The sequence below is a fragment of the Elaeis guineensis genome, chromosome 5, assembly GCF_000442705.2.
Source record: "Elaeis guineensis isolate ETL-2024a chromosome 5, EG11, whole genome shotgun sequence".
Lineage (NCBI taxonomy): Eukaryota > Viridiplantae > Streptophyta > Magnoliopsida > Arecales > Arecaceae > Elaeis > Elaeis guineensis.
The window spans coordinates 118,603,935-118,624,792 of NC_025997.2; the positions used below are offsets into that span (position 1 = coordinate 118,603,935).

The window sequence follows — 20,858 nt, forward strand, 5'->3', positions numbered from 1 at the left end:
AATTCTATTCTTTTATGGATAAAAATTTATTTAAAAATCTATATTTATCTAAATAAATATTTTTTAGTTAATATTTAGATAAAAAATAATTTATCAATATCTTTTTATGCATGAAAAAATATCTTCAAAATCTATTATTCATACTTTTTTACATTACTATTTTTTTAGATAAATTACTAAAATTTATTCATATTTTTCATAATATTTTTTACATTTTTTAGATTTAAAAAAATAAATAATTAAATTATTGAACATTAAATGATGAAGGCTTTGAAAATAAAGATGAAGCATCTTAAAAATAAAATTGAATATTCACTTTATTAACTGATGAAAAAATAATTTAATCACCTTTTAGATAGATAAAATTTTCTCTTCTTTCATAGATAAATGCTATCCATGAAAAATAAATTACTCATCTGAAAAAACATCAAAACATAATAAGTTGGTTAATAAGTTGGTTAATGAGAGAAAGTTGACTAACTATTTCATAATATTTATTTATAAAAGAATAGGCCCTAAAGCTCCTTGCAGAGAGAAAACACTCTTTAGTTCCAGACTGTCAATGTGCATTTCATGATTTACTGGTATTGGATGTGAAGTCAGCACCTTTTCTAGGCTAAAGAGTAAATACTGCAAGATTTTCTGAGCAACTAGAAAAACAGCTCCTTCGTGACCCTCCAAACTCACTGTGGCTACCAGCTCAACACTCGTGCATGCAGCCAATCTGGAGATGGGTGAGAGTTTGATCCGTTACATGGGACTAGAAGAAGGTCAATGAAACCAAGGTTGTCGTCAAACAGTCCTTTGGTGCAGTATGCATCACAATTACCCTGCTATTAATTGTGATGCAATTGAAAAACACAAACTAAAAGAAAATATATTGTCACTATTTGAACCCTCCAAGATTTATCTATATTTCCATTTAAAAGGTACAAATTGCAGGAACAAAAGCTCTTCAATGCACTCTTGCATCCTGTTGATTCATAGCTTGGTGTTCTTTTTTGCTAGTTTCAGACAGAAATAAACCTACTCTCCTTTGCTAATAATTCTTCACAGCAATAAGCTATAGAAATCCTGTTAGAATATCCAGACAATGGAAGCTATACGCTCGATATGTTATTACATCTCACCACATTCAGCTATGACGCATGCAAGCTTTGGCCGATTGTTGGGTCCGGTAGCAACATTTTCAATCTTCCTGACAACCAGAAGGCCTTCTCCCAGCACTTTCTGCGGTAAGATGAAGGGAAAGAGAGCAAGAAAAGAACCAAAGTGAAAAAGTAATTTATAGATGCTTAAACATTGGAACGCATAATTGAAATTCTGCAACAAAGACAACAACTTAGAACTTTATATAGGGCAAGTCAAGCCCACCAGAGGAACATCATGAGGCTAATAAGCAATGACCACCACATGAACCACCAGAGAGGCTTCCCGTTAAAAGAGCCCTCCTTCCAAAATCAAACCGAAATTTTGACAGGGTTGGCAGGGCTCATAGCAAGCGAACTATGGATATAGACAAGCTCTGTTCCTTCACATTTGGCTGAGCTTGTGGTACTTGCATCACCATAGCCCTATACAAGGCCATGCCCTTAAATGCATTTGATGAAACTGATGTATGTATATATACATATCTATATGTCTATATACATGTATGTATGTATGAATGAATGAATAGGCCATTATTGAATCACAATATTGTATTTGATGAAACTGATGTGACCAGAAGAACTTACCCCAAAAACCACATGTTTATTATCAAGCCAGTCACATTTTGCACAAGTTATAAAGAACTGCAGCCAAACAGAAATAGGATTAGACCAGAGAAGTAGACAAAAGTTTCATTAATGTCCTTGGCTCAAACTGCAATCATGGATATACATTCTGAATGAACTTTTTTGAAAAAGGGATAAACCACCTGCCTACATAAAGACAAAGCTTGCTCTTAGTAGAAATACACGTTGTGTTCTACATTATCGACCTTTCCCCCCTCTATCCGATACATTTAAGGATATCATACCATGATTCTATAAAATTCTTTAGCCAAACAAGTTTCAAATTGAGAATTACCTGACAGCCATTAGTATTTGGTCCACTGTTTGCCTGAAAATGACAGAACAAAAGATTACATAGTCAAGAAGAGCAATACAGACAAAACATGATCGCTACAAGTTTGCAATATATAGCTGTTAGTTTGTGTCGAACAAGTTACAGAAAGATATGTAGGAGTGATATTCAGCTTAAGCAAAATGACAATATCATCATTCTTGCACAACATCAAATATGAAAATGCTGAACAACAGAATGCGAAGTGCTTTGCCCGAACAGCCAACACTTTCTAGGAGGGCCACGGAGGTGGACTCTAGGATACAAACTATTTGCCACAAGTATGCATACTACATACTAAGGAATAAGAAAAAGCACTACTAAAAGCCAAGTTTTCTTGACTTCCATGAACAGTCCAACCAAGAACCATCTAAAAGTCCTTTTGCTCCCATATAGAAAGAATGGCAACCAGCTTGAGATGTCAGTATCAGAATGTCAAATTCCATAAAGCATGAAGTATATCTTGGTTCCCTCCAATCCCCTTCAATATGGATAGTTAATGTCAACTAAGTCGATAATATAAATAGAAGCATGTATACCTTATTGGTCCTAATTGCAATGGAGGAGGAATAGTTGGCACAAAAAATTATTGGAGGCAAGGTTTGTTGTGTCGGTACCAGACTCGGTACTAGTACCAGTACCATCATATTACAATATTAGTACATGATTCAGTATCGTACAGTGTTGATACAAGATGGTATACCATATCGGTATGGTATGGTACATCCCGTACCGAGCGGCATAGGGTGGTACAACAAACCTTGATTGGACGATGTCCTGATGACAGCAAAATGGCATTGCAATGCAATGAAGCTAAAACTAAGAAGAAAAAAAGCAAAGTCCTTGGCTGTGTGGAAAAGGGAAAATATCACTGGTAAAGTTTTAATAGAGAATAAGATGCCTCACTTATCAGAAGAAAATAAACCAATTACATGCCCGACATTTTTGTGTTCAAATTTTCTGCCCTAGCATTCTTTGCTCTTCAATCATCCCCTTATTTGTTTACTTTGTTAGTATTTAGCATCATGTTCTTTTTATCGTGACAAAAAACTCACCAACTCATTCTTGTTAAAGAAGAAATACAGGGATTGAAGATCGGATATTCTTTGAGCCATTGGACTCAAAATATCTTCTTGCTATTATCAGTGAAGAGTTTAGATAAACCATGTAATGAAAAAACGCAAAAATCCCATATTGATACTTGGAACAAGATGTATAATTGGACATCCAAATGGCTCGCCCACACCATTCATGATCTACATGGAGGGCTGGTGATGCGCTAGGGTCAATTTATGTCCACTAGGTCAGGCTAGCTTCAGGTTGGGCGAAGGCTGTCTTTGAAGAAAACTGCCTTCTGGCTGTAACTGAGCCTGATCTTGGAGCATAAACTAAATCCAAGCTGGGCTTGAGCCTAGTGTGAGCCCAAGTCGAAACCTATTTTCCCTCAGATCAAGGTTTAAAAACTTGGTTTTGGCTTTGGACTAGGCCAGGTCAGTGGAGTTTCAGTTTTGACAATTTTGACCGTTTTGGTCCAAGTTTTGAAGTTTGGTCAAACAAATCAAGAAAAATTTGAAAAAAATTAAAAAAGAGAAGAAAACAAAAGAAGTTAAGGAAAGTTATAAGTTAAAAATTTAAGTATATTTTGTGTTCAATGGTTGCTTTGGTTCTAGAGTTTCAAAAATTTTGGCCTCAAATTGGTATCAAGTGTAAGTGAAATACACATGTATTTTTTATTATGAACAAATATGTATCATTTACTTATTATACTTTAGTTGTTTGAAAATCCATTATATCTGGCAACATTGAAGCTTTTTAGCGTAAAATGCATTCATTTTTTTCTTCATTTTCTCGTACAATTAACAAATATATCGAATTTTCACATTTTGAGGTGAAGTGGCTATTAAATAAAATGGATGTAGTTACACAATATTATGTGTGTTTTATGCAGAAAAGGTATTATTTCTTTGCAGTGTCTTGTATTATTTCTTCGAAGTGTCTTGTACGTAGTTGTTTGGGTTGTAAAGTTACTTTGAACCTCAAGTGAGTTCGGGTTGGTTTGGGCATTTAAGTTTACTCTAGGGTCAATCCGAGGCCTGTAGACTCATAAACTTGGGCCAATCCTAGGCTAATAATCCAGCTGAAGCCATCCCTCTACTTTGTTGCTATTAGACTCCCCCCACCGCAACCACCAATCCTTTCCAAGTACACCCGCTCCATGCTTGCTTCACACTTGTAAGGTTACTTCAGGCATCCAAATGAGCTAGGCCAGGCTGGGCTCTCTAAGTTTGGGCTCAGGTCCATCCAAGGCTTGTTGAACAATAAATCTAGACCGAGCCAATGCTAAGGTAATTAGGCCCAAGCCTGGCACATCAGTAGCCCTATCTACAATGTTACATATGCTTAAAATAAATTAACAATTATGGAGATTTATTCTCTCTATCAAATATATATACACTAGAATCCTACTGCAAATGTTGAAACCTCATTCTATTAACATATAATCTAGACTAGCTACACCACTAAACATGAACAAAACCATCAAAAGTGCCTAGAAATGGAAAATACATCTTATGAACACATGGTCACAAGTTGGGAAACTCATGATACAATGCTTTAATATGGCATCTTTGGCTCCTATGTGGTCCGAGATGTGTAAACCATGATAAAAAATGTAGATTTGCATTTCACATTTCCTGGATATATGCTAAAACATGGCTCCTTTGGTACCATTCATTTTTGTCCATTTGATCTATGTGTTAGTGACTTCCTATATATACATACACATGCATACGTATATATATGTTGTCAAAAAAAGCATATATATAATATTATTTAGGTATTACTGAATATCTTGCATGCAGAATACTTGTCAATGATTTGCATTGATAAGATCAAGAATTCCTCCAATCTTTAGGACTAGCTAGCTTAACTTCAAATATATGTATACAAACATCTAATTCCTGAAACTCTACAAATAACAGAAATTTTATGCTACTTTGCTGCTCTAATTCCGAGAAATCTGCAAATTTATGTGAGAAGCTCTCTAGATTCCAGTGGATGGTCCTTCTCCTTTTCCCAAAAAAATGTTCTCTTTTTTGGGTGTGGGGATGGGGGAACAAGAAGAAACTTTAATTTTCTTACCCATGTTATCAACACCTCCTCATCGCTACATTACCCCACTTGTACAACCACTACATGACCTCCTTTGCTAGATTGCCCCTGCTAATCTTTTTCACTAAACATTTGTTGCCTTTAGGGCACCTTGGTCACTCACAACTCCATTTTCTCCTTTCAAATCATATCCTAGTGACAAGAAAATTTACCTCATTTTCTGTTCCAATTGGTTTCCCACTGGAAAAACAAAAAGAGCCTACAGGAAAATGAGTTACCTGATTCTTGCGCTATCAATCTGTTATTGTTCTTTTAGATCAAGAGAAATCATGAGACTCATCAAGGGGGGAAAAACATGAAAAACCTAATTGAAGAAAATTATCAGAGAAAATGCACATATGAAGCATGGTAAAAGTAAAATACAAGGTGCTTAATAGATGATTAGGTATTGTGTTGTTTGTGGCTTTTATTTCCTTGTTTATGTATATCCCAGATACCTGCATTGCATTTTGAGCCAAGTGTGCCTGTCCTTTTGACCTTTTATCTCCTAGTTTGGACATGATACAAGACTCGTTAGTCTCCATCTTTGTATGACGGAACCTTTATTTTATCAAAAAATTACTGGTGTTGGGCTCTTATTGATTTTGAAAGGATAAAGGTCTCTACACAAGAAATGGTTCTGTGCAATTACAAGCTTATAGCACCGCATAAATTGTGCGCTAAGTTATTCTTGTTTGTTAACTTAAAAGAAAGTATCTATGTTCAAAGTCATTTCATCTGTAGACCAATTTGGATTGCAAATCAAACTCAGCCTATCAGCTTTATCAGTAAGCATAGAATTTTTCCTTAATTAACACAAAAACATTAACTTTAATTACCAACATAATGACTAAAGTAAGACTAAATAAGTATTGGGTAGAATTGCATTTTGTAATAGAAAAGTAATAAAGAAAGAAAAGAACCGGTACCAAGACCCATATCGGTTCCTGCTTGGTACGGTATGGTATGGTACGTACCATACCGATCTGTGCCGATATTAAAAAAATCAAAAAAATTCTCACCCACCACCACTAAAAAAAAAAAGAAAAAAGAAAAACCGCGCTGAACCGTACCGAACCGGATCTGTACCGAACCGAACCGATCGATCGGACAGTTCAAGCAACGTACCGAACCAAACTGGTCGATCGGACGGTTCAGGCAACGTACCGAACCGAACCAATTGGTTCGGTCCGGCTCCCCTTGTTTTCCAAAAAAACAGCCTGAACCGGACCGGCTAGCTGTCAATCCAGCTCGGTTCGCCCCATACCGGCCCGAACAACCGGACCGGCTAGTTGTCAATCCAGCTCGGTTCGCCCCGTATCGGCCGGTTTGGGCCGGTACGGCAAACCCTGCATGAAATGATGTATGAGGAACTGATTAAAACTAAAAAGCAGGCAGCTAGACCTTGTAAAACATAAAGCTTGAAATGGACATGGTTCCACACATATTGAAATGGTGACTGGGTAGAAAGGCAGTGACTTACCATTGATAGTAGGCCAGGACCTGTATGCTTTGCAATGAAATTTTCATCCTCAAACTTGCTTCCATAGATGCTTACACATCCACTGCCATCACCCTGCATAACAATTAACTCGCTGGTAAGAGTACTTACACACTAGTTCCAAGTAACTGATGATATGCAGCGATAACTGCATTGCATTCTAAAATGCTATCATCGAAAATTAGGGCTGTCACTCCAACCTGCAAAACTAGTACCCGACCGACTTGGACCCAGCCCGAACCCAACAATGAATGGGTGGGGTACAGGTCCAAAGTCAGAGCCATTGAAATTTTCAGGTTGGGTATAGATTGAGGTTTTTAGACCCAACCTGACCTGAACCCACATAAATTAGCTAGTTCACATACATAAGCACATATACATATTTATATATACATGTATATACATATGCATGTATACATACACATAAACATACAGATATAATATAAGTTCTATTTGTATATCCTTCAATTTCTAAACTTTTAGCATATGAAGTATTGTTCTGAAAATTGGAGGGGCAGAAAGAATAAAAAAATAATGACATGTGAGAACATGTTTGCTTGGGTGTTTATACTTTACCATAAGTAAAGTGTATCTTTTCAATTTTTAGTCAATTATTTTAGTACCATCGAGTGCTTGTTGTTCATGATTTAATTTTCTAAGCATGTATTGATTCTTACATCGATAAACTTCCCAAAGGCATAGATTATTCTATCTTGATTAACATTCAATATATAATGTTTGATACTTGATAGGTAGCCAGACCTGATCTCCGCCAGACAAACCAGATGTGCATTTTTCTTACCCGAATTTAGATCCAACCTGAACTTTTAATGGATCTGGTATGGAACAAAAGTTAGGCTAGAAACCCCAATGGAAGTGGGTCTAAGTTTAATAAACCCAGATCCAACCTTATCAAATAGCACTCCTATCTATAATATGTCACTTGGTAAAGAAATGATTTGTACTAAATGAAAATAATGATGGTCAAATACTTATTAATGAAATTAAACCATTTCAGAGTTTACCTTTCCATGATGCAATACAGAATACTAACACAAGGTTTTGCATAGTTGGTCAAAGAATTGAAAAAAAAAAAAAAAGAATCTAATTCATCTTAAACTACAAAAGTGAAAGTCATAAAGGATATAAATAATAAAAACCATATCACAAGAGACTACTGTTAAGCTATAAGCCCAAATAATGCACAAAAAGTTCAAGAGAAATGGACCTTCACAAAATCACCCGCTTGGATCATAAAATCCTTGATTACTCTGTGGAATTGGCATCCCTTGTAACCAACTGGTAGCCCAGCTTTTCTGCAAATGATCCACAAGATTGAAAGCACATCAGTGTTTTTATCAAATAATTATAGCAACAAATATGATGATGATGGTGGTGATGGTTGTAGTGGTGATGATGTTTTAGTGAAAAAGAATAAAATTAATGTTTCAGTGGCACAATCTGAAGCATGTATGGGCTCATGGAGCTTTTTACATCTTAATCTACGGAGAGACATTTCGTGAGTGATATTAATAACAAGTGAATTGAATCCTTTTCTTTAGACATCGAGTTGATGCACAGGAAAAATTTTTTTTTCCTTTTATCTTGTGCATTTTCTCATTAGAAAACTCATGATCCCCATAAAGTTTAGGTGGTGAACGCATAAACAGGTAACCACAACCTTTATTTAACCAGTTGATTTGTCATTGTCCGATTAGACAGCATTGAATTTTTATGATGAATATTTATGAGAACCTAAGAAGAACTATTGGACTATAAAATGATGTTTACATTTTCAATGGTGGATTTCAGTTTTCCATCTCAACACTAAAACTTATGATGGATTTCCCAAGCTTATATTCCTCTTAACATCTTCTTCACCTTTTGTTTTCTTCTACAGCCTTTTTTATTTCCATTTTTTTACAGTTCTGAAACCAAGAACAAACAGCAACAATGCCAAGAAAACTCCAAATTCCAACTCTAATTTGGACCAAATTTGTTCAAAACCCATCTTTTCCATTTAAAATCTGGTCAGATAAAAAAAAAAAAAATACTGCACTAAACTTTAGAAACCTTATCAACCATGTTCTCTTCCTCTTCTTATCAAAAATCTGTTCACACACAACTCTTATCATGCTGAATAGAAAACTATATCTTTCAAAACCATAAGCTTCCTACAAACCCTCACCTTTTCCAATCTTAAAAGTTAAAACCTTGATGGTTGATCAGAAGTTAGATATTCTTCATAACAGGATGAAAATAACACCTGAATTCCAAATTCCCAACTCACGAAAAATAACTGATTTGATGAAGGTTCTTTTTGTCATATGCCCCTTCATCTGACCCTCTTTCTTCATTCATTGAAATTAAAGAACTAATTAATAAATTAATCATTCCCTAACAGAGATGTCTGAGAGAACACACCTAGAAGGCAAAACCATTTTATTCTTCAGCATCATCCAAAATTGTGAAGAAGGTACTTGCAATGATGGAAAGATGAACAATGAAGATTCTTGTATTCCCTTAACCGAAAAGAATTCTTTTATAATGTTTTGAGTATTGTAAAAGTTGTTCACCACAACTGCCATTAAAGCAATGCCATCAAGAATTCAGCTTCAATTCTTATGACATTATTTTTGTGCCACAAACTTATGGAGATTTTTGTCATGGGAATAAGATTCTACGTCTCTTTGCAACAAAGTGGTGGCTTTTCTAAAGATGAATGCTATATGCCAAGATGGAACTGATTTCAACTGAGTATCAATGTATGATGTGATTTCAACCGAGTCCCAATGTATGATTAAGATATTGCAGTGATAAAAAGCCATTCTGGACAAAAGAAGGGCTTCAGGTGTGACACATAAAAACCACCACGTTGTATCTAAGGTTTAAGAATTACATCTCTTTTTTCCTTTTCATTTCTTTTTTGATAAGGCTCCTTTTCATTTCTTCAACCTAGAGTTTTAGTTATATTTTGGCACTAGAACAGGCTAAAGAACTAATTTAGTGAAGTGGAAGCAGAATACTGCAGCCACTAGGTCCATGTTTCCTAGATACTCCCTTTGTAATGTTTTTGTATGTAATGGCACTTTTGGACACTTGGACATGGCAGGACATGACACAGCTAGACAACACATCTAGAAGTGTGCTATTGATGTCAGCAGAAAGTTCTAACACTTGATACTTTTTTTTGGAGCATGATGAATGGAATAACTCTTATTTTCAAGTGCTAGACACTTTAAGCAAAATATCAACATATTTTCAATGTAAAGCTACATTGGCTATTTATAAATTTATGTATGTTGACACATCTTAAATAACCTAGGGAACCTAACATACAAACTCAAGGATAATATATTATCTAGTTTGTTAGTGACATAACTCCTCTATCCTTTTCCCTCTTTAGTTTCTCTTCATTAGATTAGCATCATAACAAAGGTTAATGTACGTATATATGTTATATCCCTATGCCTTGATTTTTTTTTTTCTTTTAAAGCTACAATTTTTGACACTTAAGGACACCTGCTTACTTGGCTCCCATGCTAAGTGTCTAGGAAAAACTACATTGTCCCCCCCCCCCCCCCCCCCTCCAAACCCCACGCACGCACACACACATGCACACGAGGTCTTTTCCTTTTTTATTTTTTATTTTTTGGTGCTATGGTTATGTTCACATTGTAATAAAGAATAGCTACACCATGTCCTAAATGGATGCCTAACATTTCAAGGAATTAAGTTTAAAGCATTAAGAGATTTTGAAGACTCATTTTGAGGTTGTGAGCAACTAATGACATTGAAACTTTTAGCTTTTAGAATGATGGTTTTGCATTATCACTCCCACCTCACCCCTTGTATCCATATTCTTTGGTTTCTCCTCTTCTTTATGTTATTACTTTTACTTTCAAAATCAGAAGTAGAACTATCCCCCATAAACCCAAAATCTGTATAGCTTGGATTTCTCTAAATATTCTCCTTATCCTTCGCATCGAAATTTACTCATCTGACCATAAAAACCCATCCTTTTCAATCTTAAGCTATCAATACCATTATGTCAAACCTTAGAATTATACATGACTCCTTCCTCTATGCCTTCTCCATGTTTCCTAACCCAAATTTTTCAACAAGGGTTCAGCACAGCAAAATGTTATTTTGAACGCCAATTTAACATCAATCCTATTATGAGGTCATACCACCTTGGCCATTGTCTTTGGCGCTCATCCGCGGAAATATACATCGGCCAATAACCGAGATCCTTCAGTAGACACTGGTAGCAAGCATCATCTGGATGTCCTGCTTTTTCTGCACCGAGGAGGATTTTGATGACAAGCATAATCTGGATGTCCTGCTCTTTCAACATCGAGGAGGACCTTGGTGGTATGCATTATCTGCATGTCCTACTCCTGTGAGAGGACCCTTGCCACTACAGCCCCAATTCAGATCCCCGAGAGCTAGAAGGAAGTAGACGACCGCATCACACTCCACTTATAGACATCGTCCTCAGCTATGTGCCGAGGATTCCGTCATGCAACAATCGATCTTTTGGTCAGATTTGAGCCGACAACTATAGAAGACCTAGAGACACTGCCGTTACAAGGAGAATACGGGCCAGCACCACGTCCCTCAAATGACGGGCAATTATTCCCAACAGTTAGTGCCATTAATCATCCACTTCCCACGATGCATCATGGCCAATGATTCTCCACAACAGCTACCAACATTCAAGGTAACGTACATTTCTGCCCTCCATAAAAGGATATACAGAAGACCCTCCAATAAGCTTTTTTGGGCTGAGAAACACTACTCTCTTGCCAGATTCTTCCTCACTATTCCCAAAGCTTCGGCTAACTTAAGCATGAAAGGATCATCCACCGGAGAATCTACGGTGACTGGATTTTTCTTGCAGGTCCCAGGAGTGACAAATTGTCCTCGGATCACCGCCGACCACCAAGCTTCCTCCTTGGACCGCCGCCAATCAAGCTACTCCACCTCAGCCCGGAGCATTGCGGCAACAAACCCTACCATCCATCCTCCAAATCTCAAAACCCTAGCCTTAGGTTTTCCTTGTTGGACCCATCATTCAGTAGAAATATAATCGGAACACATTGACCATCATAAGTAACAAATCCAGAATAGAATCAGTACGAAAAGCATTTCTACCAAAACACGGCATAAATTCAGAAAACTCACAGTCCAATGGACAGAGATCAGGCTACCTGTATTCGCCGGTGCAGAACTGCCTGCCAGAAAAGAAATACAAACTATCCATCAATCCATGTTCAAACAGGAATCTTGGCTAGAGTTTCTATCTCTACCCTCCAAGCTCGGTTCATCAGGATTAGGATTTCTCTTTTCTTAGAGAGAAAGGAGAAAGAGAATAAGGACCAGACCTGAAGTTCTCGGCGGTCTTGGGGGCGATGTCAGCGAAGAGCTCCATCTTGATGCGGCCGGCGGGGATGGTGCCGATTGTGACGTCAAAGAAGACGATGGGGTTTTTGGGGTTGGGTGGCCGCTGGTGCCACTCCACAGCCACCGGCGGAGGAGGAGCCGGCGGAGCAACGACAGTGTTGTTATTATTGTTCGACCCGGTCCCAGAAGCCATTGCGAAGGTGTGGGGTGGGGGCAGGAGAGCGAGAGTGAGAGCGAGAGAGCTAGCTGCGAGAGAATAGAATCAGTTTCCTACTGCCACCGTAACGAAGGATGGTTCTGGACTCTATACAGTGGAGTTTATTTTGGAGAGGCCATTAGGGCGCGCTAGGGGAATAAAAGATCTTTTGATATTTTGGTTCTTAACCTTTCGTTCTGAAAGTATCATACGACAGGCTCAGGTTGGATCAATTCTCATTCTTAATAGAATAATAATATATGAGTGCAATCTAGTATATTCAATAGATATTTAAAAATTTTTTCCCCCTTTTATTTGCGAATATTAAAAATCTGTTTCAGTTATACAAATTTGTTCATGAAGTATTCGTGAACCACATCTTGTATTGGTGGTTATACCAGCCTATTTCACAACTAAATGCATTTCAATATATGATAACATAAAATTTTTATTATATTAGATTTTATTTATTAATTAATTGTAATTATTTATTATGTATTTATTAGAGTGTTAACTAATGCAGTTGGCAAAGTATTAAAAAATAATTATTATTCATCAAATACTCCACCAACACCTGAGTCATCCATCAAAATGATGGAGTTGATATTTACCAAATTGATATTATGAACAATAACTCCAATTAGACGTGCCAACCAAGAGTTTGAGACCAAATGGCGCAGTCTTATATATCCCATTCTAAATCTAACCATATCTTAAATTAAATATAGCAATTGGCCTCGATATTTAATCCCATTTTCGAAATTTGAACACATTACTGCATGCCCTCCAGCTACCTTGCATGAATTTTTCTAGATTCTGGGGCAATTTTGGATTTTTGATCCTATCAGTGGACATACTAGCAAAGCTTCCTTTGAGACAACATGCCTTTTCTCATGGCCAAGCCATTTACCAATCTCCTATAATAGGAGAAGCAGATTAGCAGCAGCAGTTGATTTACTGCACCAATGATGACTTTGAGACCTGGAACTCACAAACAAAATGGGAGGATACTATCATTGTTTGCAATGTCTATATTGGGATGTTCATGGTTGCTTATAATATTATGATACATTGATATTTTCCAGCAGGTATATATCCTTCATGAAGTGAGCTTTAGCACCCAGTGACACAGAGATGATACTACCCAACTGATGTTGAAACAAACAACAAAAAAGCAACTACTTCACTTAGATATCAAGGTTAAGATGAGTAAAGCTTTATTCAACCAATTGCTAAGTATGTAGAAGCAAACAAAGGAACAAAAACTACATTTCTTCAGGAACAAAAGTACTAATAATATATATAGCTATCAATGCTCTAAGGTTAACACTTGATCAGCGAGGAGCATCATAAACAGGTTTTGGAATCTAGCAAGGAGCGAAATTTCAGAAGGAACCACAATTACAAGCTTCAGATTTCTAAGTTATTACGAAGTCACCAAGATGTGATCGATTGCCATTCATACTTAGAAGTGGATGAGCATAGGATTAGACAAGTCCCTGCAGACAGTTCAGAACAGAAGTAACAATTGTATTCCCTTTCCCCAGCCATTGGATATACTAGACACAGGAGTAGATTTATCTAGGAGCATTCATACATTTCTGGCATTGGAAGCATTCTTTTCAGTTAGCCACTTGTTTTTCTGCCTATGGTTTCCACTGTATCTAAAATCCACCACCTTGACTCACTGCAGCAATTACACAGAATTTTCTGCTATGTAGACTACAAACTATTCAATTCAAAGTGGAGACCTGGCCTAAACTAATAGTTAATTATAAATAGCAGAATAGAAAATATGTTTGGTGGCTTATTTGAGACTATGCACTAGTATTCATATTCCCAAACCACCCTTCTCAAAGGTTATTTTACAATAAGAAAATCCATCTGGAATGACTATCCCATGGTATCTCTTTCAACAATTAATAAAAGGAGAACTTAATCCAAAGATGTAGAACTGCAGCTGGTAGCTTGATTGGTTGAGATGAAAAATGAAAGCCAAAATTTCTGTCAATGTTGTCATCTCACCTATTGCTACAATCTCAAGCTAATTTCCACCGAGAACTTGCGCATAATCTGGACATTCGCATCTTGTGAGCTACCTGCTATCTGAAAGAAAATGAAAAAATTCTGCAGTTTTTTCATCTCACCTGTTACTACCAACCTCAAATTAATTTTAGTCAAGAAGTTGGCTATTATCTTTATCTGAAGTAGTACGTGGCTCCCAAATTTATCATTGGTTATTCTCATGCCGCATTCTCCCAATAATTGGTCAATAATAGACTGTCATAGTCACCAACAACCATAGCCACCATTCTAGAGCTCCCTTTCATACACCAAGTCAACTTTTTTTTGATGAGATTGCCGGCAACGCGGCTAGTACAATTTAAAGGAAAATACTGGTGATATTCTTCCCCAAAGAAAGAAGAAATTATTGGCATGGTAGTTGGTTTTTTTTGGCTTGATCTAATATTGTATCCATTAATTAATCTAAAGAGGCTCCATTTTCCATGAAACAAGTGGGTGCCATTTTTCCAAGGTTGGCCAAGCTAGCTTATTGCCACCGCCTGCGGTCCCAGTTGCACCTCAAATTTGATATGAGAGAAGACCTGAGCATTAAGTTGGAGACTCCTTAAATAGCTCAAGCTTCTCCACCTCCCTTCGCTGGGCCTTTCTTTCCTTTCTCTGACAATACAAAGAGGGACACATCATGGCAGGAGGAGCAGTTCTATCAGCGTTCATGCAGGTTCTTTTTGAAAGGTTGTCCACAATTGCCTTGCATGAGTTCAGATCAGGACGAGGTATTAATAATGAGTTAGAAAATCTTTCAAGTACACTATCCACAATACAAGTGCTGCTAGAAGATGCCGAGGAGAAGCAATTGAAGGATAAACGAGTGAGAGATTGGCTTGCGAAGCTCAAGGATGTTGCCTATGATTTGGATGACTTGCTGGATGGTCATGCAGCAGAGGCTTTGAGATCAAATTTAGAGGGCAACCAATCACAGAGCCGCTGGAAAAGGCAGGTATGTGACTTCTTATCTTGCACCTTATGGCAGAAAGGTTTGTTTCATTGCACCATAGCACATAGGATAAGAAGGGTGCAGGAAAAGCTAGCTAGGATGGCTAAGGAGCGAGATGTTCTCGGTCTTCAAGCATTAGGTGGGATGAGCAAACTTGAGATCACAGAGCGAACTGAAACCAGTTCACTGGTAGATGGGTTGAATGTGTTTGGTAGAGAGGAGGATAGGGATAATATTGTGAATATCTTGCTATCTATTAGTGAATCTAGTCCTCAAAATGTCTCAGTACTCCCTATTGTTGGTATGGGAGGCCTTGGGAAGACTACTGTAGCCCAACTAGCCTACAATGATGAGAGGGTCAAAAAACACTTTCAATTAAGAATGTGGGTCTGTGTTTCTGAGAATTTTGATGAGAGGAAGTTAACTAAAGAAACCCTCGATTCTGCTATAAATGGGCACTCTTCTATGACCACAAACATGAATATTCTCCAACAAAATCTCTTTGAACATTTGAAGGGGAAGCGTTTTTTGCTTGTTTTAGATGATGTGTGGAATGAGGATCACAACAAATGGCACAGTTTTAGAGCTTCCTTAAGTTCTGGAGGAAAAGGAAGCAAAATAGTGGTAACAACTCAGAATGAAAATGTTGGGAGAATCATGGGTGGGTTCCCTTCCTACCGGTTGCAGCGATTATCGGACAACAACTGTTGGTCTTTGTTCAAAAATTGTGCATTTGTTGATGGCAACTCTAGTGGATATCCAAGATTGGAGGAAATCGGTAAGAAAATTGTAGAAAAGCTCAAGGGGTTACCACTTGCAGCAAAGGCAGTGGGGAGCCTCCTGTACTCGAAAGTGGATGAAGAAGAATGGAAAGATATTTTGAGGAGTGAGATATGGGAGTTGACACCAGATACGAACAGTATCTTACCAGCTTTAAGATTGAGTTATAAGCACTTGCCCCCACACTTGAAGCAGTGTTTTGCATTTTGTGCTGTATTTCACAAAGATTATATGTTTGAAAGAGATAAATTGGTCCAAATTTGGATGGCACTGGGGTTTATTCAGCCTCAAGGGAGTAAAAGATTGGAAGACATAGCAAATACTTACTTTGATGACTTGCTGAGTAGATCCTTCTTTCAGCCTTACAAGGGCAACTATGTAATGCATGATGCAATCCATGATCTGGCGCAATATATAACCATGGATGATTGTCATAGATTAGAGGATTATAAGAGACTCAACAACTGTAATAAGATCCGTCATTTATCATTTTCTTGTGACAATTCAATTCTCACTTCCTTTGAGGCATTTTATAGTTTTAAGAGATTAAGAACACTCCTATTGTTGCGGGGATACAAATCGAATATAACTTCTGTTCCTGATGATCTCTTTATGAAACTGAGATGGCTACGGGTGCTGGACCTATATCGCAGAGGTATCAAAGAGCTGCCACATTCTATTGGAAATCTAAAACAACTTCGCTACTTGGGTCTCTCGAGTACTAAAATCAAAACATTGCCATCATCAGTCAGTAAGCTATACAATCTGCAGACGCTGAAACTGAAAAATTGCAATTCACTACAAGAACTGCCGGAATGTATTATTAACCTCATAAACCTGCGTCATTTAGAGGCAAATACCAGACTAATTGCCAACATAGCTGGAATTGGAAGACTCACCTGCCTCCAAGAATTAGAGGAATTTGTCGTTCAGAAGGATGGAGGACACAAAATTACAGAGCTGAAAGACATGATGCAGCTTCGAGGACGTCTCTGCATTGCGGGTCTTGAGAACATAGCCCGCAGAGAAGAGGCGAATGAGGCTAAATTAAACACAAAGGAGTACCTTAGTTTGCTAGAGTTTGTATGGGAAGACAACAGGGATATCAGTCTTCATGAAGAATGTCTCGATGAAGTTGTGCTTGAAGGCCTCAGCCCACATCATGAACTCAAAGAGATGAAAATCACAGGCTATGCAGGTGCCAATTTTCCAAGTTGGCTAGCAAGTCCACTCTCCAGCCTGCAGACCATCCATCTATCCAATTGCATAAGATGCATACACCTCCCACCTCTGGGACAGCTGCCATTCCTCAAAAAGCTGGAGATAAGAGGAGCTGATGAACTGATTCTAATTAGCCAAGAATTCTCAGGCAATGGGGCAACTAAGGGATTCCCATCATTGACTGAACTAGTTCTTGATGACATGCCCAATTTGGAAGAATGGCTATTTGCAGATGGTGACCAATTGTTCCCTTGCCTCACTGAACTTGATGTCATTGACTGTCCTAAGCTGAAAGCACTGCCCCGCCTTCCTTCGACCCTGACAAGGCTCCGAATATCTGAAGCAGGGCTCAGTCTTCTCCCCGAATTGTGGGATTCGAATCAGCCATCCTCACTCTCATCCTTGCACATTGACAAGTGTCCTAATCTAACATCCCTGCAGAAAGGCCTGCTAAGCCACCCATTGAGGGCTCTCAAGGATTTGAAGATCAATAATTGTGAAGGTCTCCTGTCATTGCCATCAGAGTGTTTCCAGCACTCCACATCACTGGAGAGTCTTCACATACATAAGTGCCCCAGGCTGGTGCCATTGACAGCACTAGAGGAGGGCCTGCTGCCCAGCTTACTAGAAGATGTCCGGATTGGCTCCTGCTATCAGCTAATCAACCCACTGCTTAATGAACTCAGGAACCTTGCCTTCCTCACTCATCTAGAGATTGCCAACTGCCCTGACCTCTACTATTTTCCACTGGAGGGCCTGCCTAACACACTTAAATTCTTGGCGATTTTGGATTGTGCCAATCTCCAATACCTGCCTCCTGATCTTTGGAAACTATCCTCTCTAGTTACATTGATCATCGGCAACTGTCCCCGGATCCCGCACTTGCCTTCGGAGGGCTTGCCCAAGGGTCTGCATGAATTGTACATCAAAGCATGCCCATCACTGAAGGAGCGATGTGAACTGGGCAGAGAGGATTCGGCCAAGGTAGCTCATATTGTCAAGGTAGAGATAGATGAAGACATCATGTCTGAGTGAAAAGAGGAAGGAGATTCTTCTATAACACTACCACCAACAATTATGGTATGAATGTTTCTCTCTGTGAGTCCTACATCTGAGCTTTCCTTTCTCCTTTCTATATGTTGAGGATAGTACATATTCTGAAATGTTCTAGGATTCTGCTCGTACTGAGATGCTAAAATGCTCACTGGCATTTATGTTTCAGGCATGCAAAGCATAAAAATGATCACATCAGTTTTGATCTTAAAGATACCCTTCTCTTCCATTAGTATTTACGTACGTTGACCTCTAAATTCAAGTCACTTACCTGATTCTGAAGTTATGAGCTTGATGTGCAGGTCATGACATGTTCATGGAAATAGAAGATGTCTATCAGATCATAACCCATTCATACTCCTGATTCAAGGAAAAAGCACGTCTCTGGCCAAGAGGGAGTCCGAACGGCCAAAGCACGGTAAAAGTTCTTCAAGTCACTGTGAATGACATGATACTGGATTTTCGTCAATGTGAAGAAACCCTTGAGCAATCCATTAGCAACTCAGAAATATCTCCACAAGTTTACTTATGCTGCTCGTACCTGACATACATTTTTGGTCAGTCAGTCCAATTAGTTCAGTGAAATAGAATCTTACAGTTACAAGAATGAGATGCTTTAGCTACAAAGCACAACAACTATAAATGCAAGTAACCATATGTAAACCAATCTAAGTTTTTGTTCATTTCATGGACAATCTTAAATATTGGCCAGCTTTGTATGATCAAAGGAATAACCTCAACTTCATTCCTGAACTATACTAGCCCATGTTTTGTTTCTATCTCTTATAGCCACCTCTCAACTGGAGGTAATATCCCTTGTCAAAATAATATATTACCTAAAGCAATGTTTGTTCATAATATCTATTGAGTGTGACTTGAATTTTGATGTAACCCATGATGTGAATCCGATCCACTTGGGATTTTAGTTGGCCGGTTTGGGTATTTTTGATCTTTCTCATTATTTTAAGATTTAATGACTATATATATATATATATATATATATATATATATATATATATATATATATATATATATATATATATATATATATATATATATATATATATATATATATATATATATATATATTATAATCATATTTTTTATTATTTAAGGATCATTTTTTTTTATTTAAGCCGTCGCATACTCTTTGTACTCTATCTTTCTAATATTGTGAAATCTCATGCTATCTTCATCTATGTATGTAGGCTTGAGGCCAAACTATATAAATTGTTGCATCTTATTTTTTCTATGTGTAATTGTTTATTATTATTTTAAATTTTATATTAATTAACTGATAATCTTATAATAAACTGGTATCAGAGCCTGAGATTTAAATTTGTTCAGATTTGTTCGACAGATCTATTTTGGATATTTGATTATCTGTTGATTTTATTTCTATTCTTCGTAATTTTTTCATGATGGCTACGAAATTCAAAATCAAAAAATTTAACGAAAAGAATGATTTGAGTCTTTGGTGTATAAAGCTGCAAGCTTTATTGGTTCGATAGGGATTATTGAAGGTTCAAAAGGGTAGAAGTGCTTTGCCAACAATATTGTCAAAAAAGAATAAGGATGATCTCCTGGAGTATGATTTACCTATCTCTGGCAGACAAGGTTCTGCGAGAGGTTACAGACTAGCCATTTACTACAATGTTGTGGCCTACACTTGAGAGTATTTATATGACCAAATCTCTAATAAATCGACTCTATCTGAAATAGTGGCTCTACACTCTTCAGATAAAGGTATGCCCCTTATAGACCACCTTAATAAATTCAATAAAATTATTTTGGATTTAAAAATATTAATATAAAAATTAACAATGAGGATCAAGCTCTTATTCTATTGTGTTCATTACCTTCTTCGTTTGAGCATTTTATTGATACTATGCTATATAGTCGGGACACTCTTTCTATGAGAAACATGAGGACTTTATTGAACTTGAGGGAGTCGAAGAAAAGATGTCTGGTGGATGGTTTGGTTGTTAGAGGTAGATCAAAAGAAAAGAGTTGGAGAGGTAGATCAAAAAAAAAGAGTTGGGGTTCAAGTTTAGGAAACAGAGGTAGATCAAAATTTAAAGAAAAAAAAAAAAATACAATACTTTGAAAAGGAAGGACATTATTCTAAACTCAAAAAAAGGAGAAGTCTGATAATATCTCTAATGTTAAAGATTTGGCTAGTATAGCAGAGGATAGTTCTGATAGTGCCGATATCCTATCAATATTTATCAATTTTTTTAGAGATACTTAGATCCTTGAATATTCAACGTGTTCTTATCACATGTATCCTCATCAATACTGATTTTTCATTTAGCACCTTATTGATGATGGTTTGTGATTATGGGGAATAACATGCATCTTATAAGATTGTTGGCATAAGAACCATTTGGATCAAGATGCATGATGGTATTGTTAGGACATTGTCC

General features: G+C 37.3%; 2 protein-coding genes across 3 annotated transcripts; one reads left to right on the forward strand and one right to left on the reverse strand.

The window, feature by feature from the left end:
- Positions 1-866: 866 nt before the first annotated feature.
- Positions 867-12,501, reverse strand: LOC105045484 (peptidyl-prolyl cis-trans isomerase CYP22). 2 transcript variants are annotated; one of them, XM_010923779.4, is made up of 7 exons: positions 12,145-12,501; positions 11,971-11,994; positions 7,986-8,073; positions 6,740-6,832; positions 2,071-2,103; positions 1,737-1,793; positions 867-1,230 (listed from the first exon to the last, which is right to left on the reverse strand). In XM_010923779.4, the coding sequence occupies exons 1-7, from the start codon at positions 12,354-12,356 to the stop codon at positions 1,120-1,122; spliced, it is 618 nt and encodes a 205-aa protein (XP_010922081.1). In that variant the 5' UTR covers positions 12,357-12,501; the 3' UTR covers positions 867-1,119. The 2 variants fall into 2 exon arrangements, with proteins under 2 accessions (XP_010922081.1, XP_019705911.1); XM_019850352.3 differs by lacking the exons at positions 11,971-11,994; positions 12,145-12,501 and adding an exon at positions 10,951-11,211.
- Positions 12,502-14,828: 2,327 nt separating this feature from the next.
- Positions 14,829-19,225, forward strand: LOC105045529 (putative disease resistance protein RGA3). Its single transcript, XM_010923840.4, has 2 exons — positions 14,829-18,459; positions 18,735-19,225. Exon 1 carries the CDS (start codon positions 15,067-15,069, stop codon positions 18,412-18,414), a length of 3,348 nt encoding a protein of 1,115 aa, XP_010922142.1. The 5' UTR covers positions 14,829-15,066; the 3' UTR covers positions 18,415-18,459; positions 18,735-19,225.
- The last annotated feature ends 1,633 nt before the right edge of the window (positions 19,226-20,858 follow it).